The sequence below is a fragment of the Pinus tabuliformis genome, chromosome J, assembly GCF_031772625.1.
Source record: "Pinus tabuliformis cultivar Carrire ecotype Pingquan chromosome J, CPIR1, whole genome shotgun sequence".
Lineage (NCBI taxonomy): Eukaryota > Viridiplantae > Streptophyta > Pinopsida > Pinales > Pinaceae > Pinus > Pinus tabuliformis.
The window spans coordinates 645,567,108-645,580,256 of NC_142295.1; the positions used below are offsets into that span (position 1 = coordinate 645,567,108).

A 13,149-nucleotide genomic window follows, 5' to 3' on the forward strand; every position below is an offset into this window, starting at 1 on the left:
AACATCCATTTGGAACACTCTTCAACTTCAAATTCATCTTCATGAATAACACTTTCTGCATGTGGTTGTTAAGCATATTGGTCTGGTTATGCACTAAATGTATCTTATTCTTCTCATTCTCAAGAGTGGCTCATTGATTCTAGAGCTTCTTATCACATGGCAAAAACAAAGCCATGTTTTATTCTTTAAATAATTATAACATAAAAAATATATATGTTGGTGATGATAGATCTCTTAGTGTTGTAGGGACTGGAACTATTCATCTATACAATGGTCAATTTAATGATGTATTATGTGTTCCAACCTTATTCTGCAACCTTCTATCTGTATATCAGATAACTCATTCAGGTGAAGGTAAAATTGTTGAATTTTCACCTCACGATGTTGTAATTAAGAACCTAAGAGATCCTAGACAGATTTTAGCTACTGACAGTGTTGATGATTCTACAAGGTTGTATAAGTTTAACAACTTTGGGTCATCAACACTTCCCTTGGTATTTGTTGCTCATAATGATGAAGTGAGCAAACTTTGGCATGAGCGAATTGGTCACTTAAACTATCACTCCCTTCAAAATCTATGTAAAGAAAATATGGTGATAGGTCTTCCTATGGTATCTTGCAGAGATGGTGTTTGTTCCGGATGTGTACTAGGAAAACATCATTGGGATAGTTTTGAAAAACGTGCCTCTTGGCATGCCTTAGCCCCTTTACAACTTGTGCATAGTGATTTATGTGGTCCACTTTCAGTTGTTTCATTCTCTGGCTACAAGTATTTCTTAACTTTCATTAATGATTTCTCCAGACGCACTTGGGTATACTTCTTAAAACTCAAGAGTAAAGTCTTTAACATGTTCTTGGCCTTTAAGGCTTTTGCTAAGAAACAATTTGGACATCAAATTCTTAAGCTAAGATCAGATAATGGAAGAGAATATGTTAACAACAAATTCATCAACTTTTGCACTGAGCATGGAATTTAAATGCAACATACTGTTCCATATACTCCACAACAAAATGGTGTCGCTGAAAGTAAGAATCACATCTTAAAGGAAATGGCTAATTGTATGCTTTAATCTAAAGGACTTAGTCTTAATTTTTGGGCAGAAGCAACTAACTGTGCAAATTACATAGTAAATCGCACTCCTACTAAGGTTTTAAATAATATCACTCCAGAAGAAGCATGGAGCTCAATTAAACTAGATGTAAGTCACTTTCGTGTTTTTGGAAGTGAAGCATGGGTCCAGAGTCCAAATGAGAAACATAAAGCTTTAGAACCTAAGAGTGAAAAATGTATTTTTGTTGCATATTATGAAGATGTTAAAGGATATAGACTTATTCCACTTAAGTCCAAAAATGTTATCATTAGAAGAGATGTAAGTTTACTGAAAATATATCGGCTTACGAGCCTAGTTCGATGGATGTGCCACCTCTCTCTATCCCTTCTACTTCTGAAAATATTTCTTCTTCAGATGATGACAACGAGGATGACAATTCTCCCCCACCTTCTTAGGATCCTCCTTTAGCTCCTCAGCTTCCAAAATGGGTCCGTGCTACTTGGGATGTAGTAGGTGCTCTTGCAGGTGATCTTACAGATCAATGACGTACATGTTCTCAGTTCGATAGAGCCTCTTCTTTACTAGCTCAAGCTCTAGCGAATTATGATCCTGACACCTTTGCAGAAGCTTCAGGCCATCCAGATTGAGACACAACTATGAATGAAGAATATCGTTCATTATTGACAAATGATACATGGGATCTTGTTCCTCTTCCAAAGGGACAAAAACTTGTTAGATGCAAATGGGTTTACAGAACCAAGTACGGACCAGATGGAAAAGTTGATAAACATAAAGCTCGTCTTGTTTTTAAGGGTTTATCACAAGTTGAAGGCATTGATTATACTGAAACCTTCTCCCCTGTTGTCAAAATGAACTCTATTTGCCTTGTTCTTTCCCTTGCTGCCTCTTTCAAATGGGAAGTCCATCAGATGGATGTTAAATCTGCCTTCTTGCATGGGGACTTGCATGAAGAAATCTATATGGAACAACCTCCTGGCTTTATACAAACAGACTCCAGCCTTGTATGTCGGCTTAAGAAATCCCTTTATGGTCTCAAGCAAGCCCCTCGGGCTTGATATGCCAAAATAGATAGCTTTCTTTTAGATACTAGCTATTCTAAGTGTCATTCTAACAATATTGTCTACACCAAGAAAGTGGGTAAGTTTCTTATCATTCTTGTTCTTTATGTTGATGATCTTATCCTTACTGGTAGTGATCCCAACCTTATAAACCATGTGAAGTCCAGCCTTAAAAAGAAGTTTGAAATGACAAACTTAGGACACTTGCATTATTTTCTTGGTCTTCAAGTCTTGTAATCCAAGGAAGGTATTTCCCTTTCCCAGTCCAAGTATGCCTGTGATTTTCTACGCCACTTTCACATGGAAGATTGTAAGCCAACCCCTTCTCCCTTTAGTTTGGAGCCAAACTTTCAGTCACTTGTACTTCCCTTGAAGTTGATGCTACCTTATACCGTCAGCTTGTAGGAAAACTTTTGTATCTGATCCATACCCATCCTGACCTTTCCTTTGTTGTTGGCCTTATTACTTGGTTTATGAAAAACCCACATGAAAGTCATTGGAAAGCAGCTAAAAGAATATTTCGTTATGTTCGAGGTATAGTTCAGTTTGGGATTCATTACAGTGCAGAAGCATCTCCTCTATTGGTTGGTTTCACTGATTTTGATTGCACTGGTGACCCTGATGATCGAAAGTCTACCGCAGGTTATGTCTTCACTCTTAGTTCGGGACTTATTACATGGGTTTGCAAGAAACAAAGTGCCATTTCTCTTTCATCAGCAGAAGAAAAGTATCATGGCACCTTAGAAGCTAGTAAGGAAGCTCTGTGGCTTCGTCAGATCCTGTCAGAGTTTGGCTTTCAACAACAGCATCTGACTACACTTTGGTGTGAGAATCAAAGTGCCATTCAATTATGCAAAGATACAGTCCAACATCAGCGCAACAAACACATTGAACTACACATGAACTTCATCGGAAAGCTCATTCATGACCATGTTCTTGAAGTGCAATATTGTTCAATAGATGATCAAGTTGCAGACATCTTTACAAAGGCTCTCACTGAGGCAAAGCTTACTAAACTTCGATTTATGGTTGGAGTTCAGGAAGTTGTCACTAAGGGGGGATAGGCTCTAATGGCTCCTTCCTTCTCCTATTGTGTCATATTTGTACATCCTTAAATCCTATCCTAAGTTGTTCTTAAGGGGGGATGTTAGGATATTCCAACACACATGAAATAGTTAAGTATAAATTGGTCTAGTGTAGAGTTAGGTAAAATATGTTTCTTTACTATGTACATTTGTAACTTACAATATGACGGTCACGATATGTTCTAAACATGAAGTGATCTGACAATTCATTCTCTCCTCCTTATTACCGACACTTGATCCGTGGCTTAACACCCAATTGGTCTATGATCTCTATTTAAAGAGCACAAAGGGTCATTTGTAGGGTAACCATTCATGTGAGAAGCTTATGTAAATTTTCATTCTTTTATTAATAAATTGTCTGAAGTGACCACGTTGGCTCAGACCATGGACTGTTTCCCTCTTTGAGGGCTTTAACCACGCCAAGAATCCTAGTGTATTGATCTGTTTGTGAGCAGTGTCCTTTGGTGTGCTATATGAGGAACTTATCTTGTAAATTAGTACAAGGCATTCTTAAAAAAAACTGATTTATTTCAAGCATGTTTGTGCACACCCTTTCCATTTTTCTTAGCATAAACATAACATAAGAGATAAGATAAAATAGTGTAAAGCAATGTATGTTAGTATTTTTCACACCATAGTAATAAAATCAAATAGCTCATTCATTCACTCCATTTGCCAATAACATCTCAAATGGAAATCCATTCCCAAATCATTACATAATACATTGTAAGTATGTTAGAGATATGAATTTTAAATAAAAACAATTTAATTTTAATTATGAAATTTCCATTTTCAGGTTGAGAGGGGAGTCTAACATGAGAAGATGTAGTGTTCATAATATAAAGCATTACATTAATAATAATAATAATAATAAAACATAATGTCTGCGCAATAAAAAAGTAATAAAAAGTAAAACGTAATAAAAATAATAAATCCATTCAATTCAATTTGTTTTATTATATTTTTTTTAGTTATAAATTTATAAACATTTTTTTCCATAAAAAATAAACATAATATGCATATAATATTAAAATAAAAGTAAATAAAAAGGAATCATCTTCGTAATGATATTTTAGTGTGTGTGTATGTATCTATATATATAAGAACAATAATTCATATTTATACAACTTCATATTGAAATTTAATTAATAAGCATGTAAAAATTTAATATTCCCATTTTTTTTCGTAAGTTATATCTATCTATCTATATCTAAGAAACCAGATTCATTCAAACCCCCTGGTCCGAATCCCATGAATCAGACAGGATTTGCTGGGACACGTGTCCCATGAGTGTGTCTAACGTGTCTTAGAGAGTGGGATTAGAGGGACATGCGAATCCCGACAATGTGTCCCATAAAAAAGTGTGTCGCGCGACCCATAAAGTCCGATTTAGGCTCATTTGGCACTAATTCTTGAGTGTGTCTTCTGCTGTGAGTATGTGGGAGCTTGTAGCAAAGGGCCTAGGAGCATTTTGGAGGTGATTCAAGTAGCAAGTAATGCATTTTGCTTTTATTTTTTTTTGCATTTTTATTACAACAGTTTGCATGTGCATTTTTTTTACAAGTTTGTCCATCTTTTCTTTATTTTTTTACAGCGTTCATGGCTCAATCAAGAGCAACAGGGAATTGACAAAAGAAGGAGAAGAATGTCCCCATTGTTGATGCCCCTCCTATTCCAATTTCATCAGAGTCTGTAAATGTTCCCTCTATTGGGAGTGGGCTGCAACAACAACTTCAAATGGTGAGGGAAAAATGAATTTAGAAAGACAACAGGCTTAAGAAAACAAATATCCCTTGTGGAAATATGTCACAAGAGATCAAGGGCCAGGAAACAAGTTGAAGGGAGGAGACAATGTTGCTTGGAAATGCAACTATTGCAACAATCATTTCAAGAGCACTTATTACCGTTTGAAGGGTCATTTGTTGGCTTTACTAGGCTATGGAATTGGAGCATGTACACGTGTCTTTAGCTAAGAGGAAAAAAATGGAAAAAAAAGCCAATGTTGGTGTGTCAAGGGTCGCTGCATCATTTTAAAAAAACAAGAATGATGATCCCCTTCCATTCTTGAGGAAAAGCAACAACAAATTTCCATTTAAGAGTTTTGGTGGGGGTGTGGGTCAAGCAACAAAAAGAAAGGCAGTAGCACTTGGTCCAATGGACAAGATTTTTCAGAAAGAAAAATAGAAAGAGCTTGATTTCACCATTGCATTCTTTTTCTACCAGAACTTTATATCCTTTAATGTTGCACACTCACCTTTATTTTTTGAGATGTGTAGAGCTCTAACTCAAGGGGCTCCATCAGGGTATGTGCCTCCTGGGTAAGAGAAATTTAGAACCACATTGTTGACTAAGGCAAAGAAAGAGGTGGACAAAATGTTTGAGCCTATGAAATCAACATGACCAACATCTAGGGTTAGTATTGTTTATGATGGATGGATAGATTTATCACACCAACCACTCATCAACTTCATGGTGTCTTCTTTGAATGGACCAATTTTCTTGAAATCAGTGGATGCAAGGATGCACAATTTATTGGTGAGTTGTTAATTAAAACTTTTGAAGATGTAGGTGTTGATTCTTGTGTGCAAATCATTACAGATAATGCACCTGGTTGCAAAGTTGCTGGCATGATTGTGGAAGCTAAATATCCACAAGTAATTTGGACACCTCACATTGTCCATTCCTTAAATTTAACACTTAAATCTATTGCTTTTGATGTGCCTTGGATTGGAAGTGTTATTGAGGATGCACGACATATCCACAACTTTGTACAAAATCATACAAATGCCCTCACAATCTTTAAGGAATACAAGCATCGACTGTTGTTGAAGATTGTAGATACATGGTTTGCCACTTCATTCATCATGTTGAAGAGGTTGAGGGAGGTCAAGACCACTCTTGAGGCATGCTTATTTCAAAGTTTTGGCCTTTTTGGGGAAAGGAAAATCAAGTTGCCTCAAAAAGAGTCGAGGACAATGTGTTAGATGATGCTTGGTGGGAGATCGTAAATCTCACTATTAAGATAATGGACCCTATCATTGCTTTGCTACGATTTGCGAATATAGACCAACCAATCCTAGGAGAGGTTTATGAGGGACGATATTCCATGATTAAGTCTGTGAGGACCATTATTTTATTGAGTGAGTGCCCTGAGTATGAGACATCACCGAAGGCCTTCTTCACCACCATGCAACATATTCTTGTTAGCAGATGGGACAAGAATTACACCTTTGCATTGTTTGGTTCACTCATTGAACCCAAAATACTATAACAATGAGTGGTTGAATGGTGAACCTTCCCGCAGATTCCCTCCACACATGGATGGTGAAATTTCACAAGGGAAGACAAATGCATTGAGGTAGATTTTTCAGGATAAAGCATCCCTTGATGAGGTGGAGGATGCCTTTGGAAAGTTTTCCACTGGCACTGGTAGATTTGCAAGATATGATGTGATTAGAGACAGGGGGGCTAAGAAGCCCTATTCTTGGTGGGCAACTCATGGGGCAACAAGCCCTTCTCTATAGCAGTTAGCCATGAGGCTCCTCTCTCAGGCGACTTCATCCTCTTGTCGTAAGAGGAATCAAAGCACATATGAGAATTTGTATAGTGTTAAGAAGAGCAAGCTTGAGAAATCCAAGGCAAAGACAATGGTGTATGTGCACACCAACCTTCGTCTTATTTACAGGCTGAAAGTTGAGTGATTGAAGGGAAATACAAAGATGTGGGATGTCTTTCTTGATGATAGTTTGGACAACAATGTTGAGTTCGCATTGGCCAACTTGGATCTTAATGAGCCAGTGCTAGAGCTTGTCACTTTTGATGATGGAAATACTCTCGAGGGGTCATCCTCCACACCAACAGATGCAGAGATGGCATTGGATACAGAGGAGAAGGATGCAATAGAGGATAACAATGGTGATCATGATAGTGATGCTGATTTTGATGACAATGATTGATGACTCATGAGCTACCCACTACCTTGTACTTGTTTTGTATTTGCTGTTTCTATTTGCCATTGGCATTGCTACTACCTATGTAACACATTTTGATTTTGATGGCTTAATGTAAAACTACAATTTCTTGTCTTTCTCCTATTGCATCATTGATGAATCTGTCACAATTGTATTTGTATGCATAACATTACTTTGTAAAACTTACAAATTTTAAATTTACAGTGTAGAATCTAGATCTATGTCTGAATTTGTATCACGAATGAGAATGTACAAGAAAAATATATATATATATATATATATATTTGTTTTTTAAGAAAATAATATATAACATATCTTACGTGCTCTGTTCCGGGGGGTTAATGTGCCCGTGTCGGACACTCAAATATTTGTGTTTTGCGTGTCCCTATGTCAGGTGACATAGATCTATATATATATATCATCAATGATATGCATATCACATTTTTTTTTTTTTTATAAAACATATCAAGAAAAATGTTGCGCAAAAATGTAATTATATGTATTATCAGGATTTCAATTAAATTACAAATTAAAATATTTTATATATAGAGAAATGGAATTTATATTTAAATATAAATAATATTATTAAAACCCAACATAGATTCATCTTAACTTCAAATCTACCAAGTGTGGAGATAATGAAATCTTTTGGGGTGCAAATCTTTCTTTACATTTGCATTTTAAAAGATTTGATCCCTCTTGATGCTTCATAGATCTGGAATTAAGATAGATCTATACTAGTTTAATACCTCCCTTAGCACTAGGCGAAAAGCAGACACAGCTATTTGTATAGCACTATTTGATACATGGTTAAAAATGAAAGGCATTGAAAACAAAATATCTCTTCCACAATTCTATGGCCATCTTGCAAGTCATAAATTGCCCTGAAAAATATTGAGCAGATTGCTTAATCGCGACGTTGCATGCCTTTTACAAAATTTCAATTTTTCGAATCGTTTGGCATCCTGAAATGCCTAACAATTTCAGTAGGAAAAGTTTACATGAAAGAAATTAATGCCTTCATTAGACATTTAGCGAGTGAAGACAAATGTAGATAAGTTGGCATTTCATCGACACTAAACTGCTTGTTATGCCATATCAGAAGTCAAATAAACATCCTATTCTGGGAATTTTTTGCTAACAATTTTGTGGTTAATTGCAAATATCTGTCATCAGTGCGTGAAGAGGATTTAGCAATCTTGACCAAGTCTTTACAGTGTTCTATGACTTCATCAGTGGCCTGCAAAGCGTTTAAATATGTCAAAATAAATTATCATGTTGTCCGCCATATTGAGTTAACTCAAAAGACAATCATATATAACTAAGTTAAGACAAATTAAATGTCAGTTGAAACACATTATTTAAAAATGCCAGAATGATTGCATGGAAAATAAAATGAACAATTTACCTTAAATGAAATGAGAAAAATGTTGCATGTATCTAATGCTTGCTTCCCTCGTGTATCCTGCGAAATACAAGAGAAATTGATTTTTGATAAATCGATAAAATTAGGAAAGATTTCCAACAGTCTCAGATTAAACACCCCATCCTCCAACAACGCAAAAGAAGGAAAGATAAAAAACTGTAACTTACTGAATCAGGGGCTTGATATAATTCTTCCAATATTTTATGTACTAACACATTAGAAATGGTTACGAGTTCTTGATTGTACGCAGAATCACTAAAATACAGCTCATCGTTGCTGACAACCTTGCAAAGAAAGGAAAAACAAGGTTGCTTGCGTTAGAAGAAAATGATACCATCACGAGCATAGAAACGGAAGCATTTATTGTTCAAATGGTAATCTCTTAATGGGGATGGAAAACCATGAAAACAGATTTAGTGAATGGATGATCCGTGCTTTCTTCTAGCTTTCGGTTCATACCAATTGGACACCTGCTGAAACTGGCATCTAGGATTTTATCAATAGGAAAACGTCCTTCCGTAAAATACAATATCAACGATGTCTAGCAACCACAGAGATAAATTGGTTGATGCCCTTTAGCAGGAATTTATTAGATACCTAGTAGAGCCATATAGCCAACATTGATGAGCTATAAAATTAAAGATTTCTATTATTGAATAAATTAATTAAATTATTAATTAAGAGAGAACTACAATATTTATTTGTTTATTCATTAATTATTTATGAAAAAGATGTATGATAGGATTATTTTGATTTTTGTTTAATATTAAAAGGGAAGGAGGGACCCAAACTGGAAATATAAGGATCTTTCCTTTGTCGGCGAGCTTAATTTTATTTCTACGATTTTACAGGCATCCAACATTCTATGTTTCTTCTTGGCTTCCAAACTGAAGGTTGGAAATGATGCTTTAATTTTTTTTGTGGGCCAAATGTTCTAGAGAGGGGCATTTCTATGGTCCACTGGCATCTATGCATCTTATTCACGGAGGAGGTTGGTTTGCGTCTTAATGATGTAGCTTTATAGGATAAAATTTTGGTGGCCAACTGGATGGTGAGGTGTTTGGAGGGTATGGCCCCTTGGAAAAGAATTGTTGAGATTCTGGCTTCAGCGAGTGCAACGTACTTTCAGGATTCGTGGCTGATTGTGTGTATGTGACGTTATCGCCTCCCTTCATGGTTTAGAATTGAAGGATACTTCGTCCCTAGCATTTAGGATGGTTTGGAGCTTTGTGGCTAGATTCTTGAATTGGAAATTTTCCCTAGCCTTTCTTCCTATTTGGAACCAAGAAGTTCAAGCTAGTCGTGCAGTTGAAATTCCTCGGCTTCAAGCATTGAGACTAAGTGAAAAGGGTATTTTTCCTTGGAAGGATCTCTGGAATTCAGATGCCAAGCCTTGGATGGAGTGTTGGCATTGGCTAATCACAAATGTTTTCTTTCACTCAAGGTGACAATTCATGAGCTACAATAGAGCATCCCCAGAGAGCTTTATCAAATGAATACTCAGATCCAGGGGCCAATTTGGAACGACTGGTGCTGGTCTTTTGACAAGCCAATTCAAACTTACATTTCTAAAAAATTATACATATTAATGTATAAAAAGGCATCCCTTGCTCCTACTCACGTGACATGGGCATCTTTGTACCCTCTAAATAGATGGATCGAGAGACTGCATAATGTTTGGTCCTTTCACATCTCCTATAAGATGCAGGATTTTTCTTGGCAAATAATCCACAGGGCTTTGACAACAAAAGAGCATTTAGCTAAAAGTGGCATCACGGATCAGTGTCTTGTTTGTGCCAAGTAGATATAAAGTGTTGGCATCAGGGTCAACAAGAAGTTCCTTCAACGTTCCAAGGTAACATCCACTGGAGAGCTGCCTTGCTAGGAGATTTAATGCCTCTGGTTATTTCAATCTTCATGGAATTATGGCATTGCCTTGGAGTATCAGCTTTATATTTGCTGTGCAAAATGAAATGTAAGTGTACTTGAGAACATTGATAGATCTTTGTTAGGAACACTAATAATATAATAAATAGAAAATCCAAATTTAATAAAATGTCAAAGGAATATATCCATTCACATCATGACTAGTCAATATTATAAGTAAACCGTAACCTCATCATTTTTATTCATTTTTCAATTAATAAATTTAATTACAGAAAATATTCATGCAAATTCAGTGATAAACCGTGGTTTTTATCATATTTGGTATTAGAGCTTAGTTCAGTCAACTACCATAGAGCTACATCTTGTTGCCTATCGTACATCTATTGTATGATTGTGCTGCTTGTTGCCATTCCTGCTGCAGCTACTTCCCCATTGTACTCTGCGACCATGCAATCGCTGTACCTTACGGGCTGTATTATACCCCGACAAAGACCATTGTCTAGTTGCTAAACACCACCATATAGTTTTGGTTTGCATAGCCACCACCAGAGTTGCAGTAAACCGTTTGACCCGGTTGTGCCACCGGCGATATCACATTTACTATAAAAATTTCACGTCCGTACATCCGTATGGTCATGTCCGTAAATACATAAAAAGTCTTGATAAAAATTACCTTTCTACAAATTGATTTCATAACCTTTTTTATATAATTATACAAAATTAAAAAGGTAGAGTTCCACAGAGAAAAGCCAAACCCAAGATGGTTAGCAATGACTAATTCTACATTACTTGGAAAAGGGGCAAAAAGACATGAATGACAAAATTAATAAGTTGATAGAACAAGGGAAGAAATTAACGTAACTATCTAATAATGGATGGAAATAACAACTACGAATGAAGGGTGATAATGAGGATGAAACAACGAAGAGACTAAATGATAATAATGAAATAATTGAACAATTAACTGAACTAGTAGATGCATTATTTGCAAAACCATTAACCTATCAGGGATGGACACTAAGTCCAAATCACAAAATTCAAGTGATCAAGAAGAACTAAAAATACTTGGTCATGCAATATGTATAACTCAATATTTCAAGGTAGAGATTATGAAATTTAAAAACAATTTGTTATTATTGTTTAATAATATCTTTATTATTATATTATTACTTTACTATATATATAAACTATTATTTTGTCACTAATATTATTAATATTTTATGATTATTTTTAATATTTATTAATACTTATTACTATTATTTATAATGATACTTCTTTTTGTTTTGTTCTAGGTTTCTTTCATAACCAACCTTGTCTTTCTCCCTGCCCTCATGTCCCGTATCTATTAATAAAAATCATCTCCTCTTCCTTTACTCGACTTTTGGTTGAAAAGATGAATCTAGTAGAGTATTTGAAATGTAGACCATTTTGAAGATGAATATTGTGGTAAATATTGAATTTTCTACTAGGATGCATAGTAGAAACAGATCTTCTGATTTGATAATTACTTCCTAGTGATTTCCAGTCAGTTTATCTAATGTTACTTATATTATTGAGCAATTATATATAGAAAATCTCAACAATAATGCAATGAAACAGTAAGATCATAAAGAGACAACCATGTACAATGAATACAACAAATTTTCCCTTGGAAACCCAAACTTAAGAGAAAACCCAACTTCTTTTCTTCTAGAAATTGTTCTTCAACAAGGTTCACAATTACATGAATTGTCTAGAAATCTTTGCCAAAAACCAAGTCCAAGAAATTAGTCAAATACTAGCTAGATAATGCTGGTCAAACCACCCAAAAGCAAAGAAGTCAATGCTAGTCAATGGTAAAAAATTTGCCCTGAGGTCAAGTTCAAACCTATAGTCAAAGTTTGACCTGTAGTCAACAGTCAACTTGGTCAAACTTGAGCTCAGTCAAGCCTTAGGAAAGTCATTCAAATTTCAGAAGAAACTTAGTCAATTTGTCCTCTTTCTGTTCCTTTCTGCCACTGCTTAAGAAGATGTGTTTGTTGTTGTGTGGTTGGTCAAATGAAGGAATCTCATTGTGTATATATACTAGTAAAATGGGGTGAATTTGCACAAGGGTCACACCCATTCATGGTGGGGCCGACTTTACCATTTTGGGCCTACACGATGCCCCAAAAATAAAATTGTTATTTTAATTTCCATAACTTTTCTGGGCCAACTTAGGAGGCCTCTAGGCATGCGGGGATACCTTCCGATGTTAAACAAAAATCAACACACCCTCTTAGTGAGGGAGGTATTCTCCTTGGTTGCAACAAATTTCCCCTTAGCTGAAATTTCTCCTCATAAGAGAAGTTCATGAGCATGCTATGATGATGCATGTCTATAGATGAATTCATCTTGGAGTGGGCAATGTAACATTTCATGCGCATGTTTATAGATCATTCCTTCCCTGAGAAGGCAATGTGAGTAACCGGGGCCTTTTGCCAAAGTCTTTTATGGCTCTTGGGTAAATGTGTCAATCTCCTTTGGTCAAAGTCCTTTATGATCTAGCTAAGTCCTTCTGGCTTCTCAGTAGAGAGTTTTTCCTTGGACTATTCACTTAGCTAAAGTCCTTTATGGCTTTTAAGGTGAATTACATCTATCCCCTCACCTAGCTAGGTCCAAAAAATAGAG

At 35.8% G+C, this 13,149-nt stretch overlaps 1 protein-coding gene across 1 annotated transcript in view; it reads right to left on the bottom strand.

Moving 5' to 3' along the window:
* Positions 1 to 8,081: 8,081 nt before the first annotated feature.
* LOC149228578 (uncharacterized) overlaps positions 8,082 to 13,149 on the bottom strand; it is a 465,738-nt gene continuing 460,670 nt past the window's right edge. The window contains exons 15-17 of the mRNA XM_089378272.1: positions 8,781 to 8,897; positions 8,596 to 8,652; positions 8,082 to 8,427 (exon numbers count right to left, since the gene is read on the bottom strand). Coding sequence (XP_089234398.1) covers positions 8,293 to 8,427; positions 8,596 to 8,652; positions 8,781 to 8,897 — 309 coding nt within the window. The 3' untranslated portion in view covers positions 8,082 to 8,292. The remainder of the gene's footprint in view (positions 8,428 to 8,595; positions 8,653 to 8,780; positions 8,898 to 13,149) is intronic.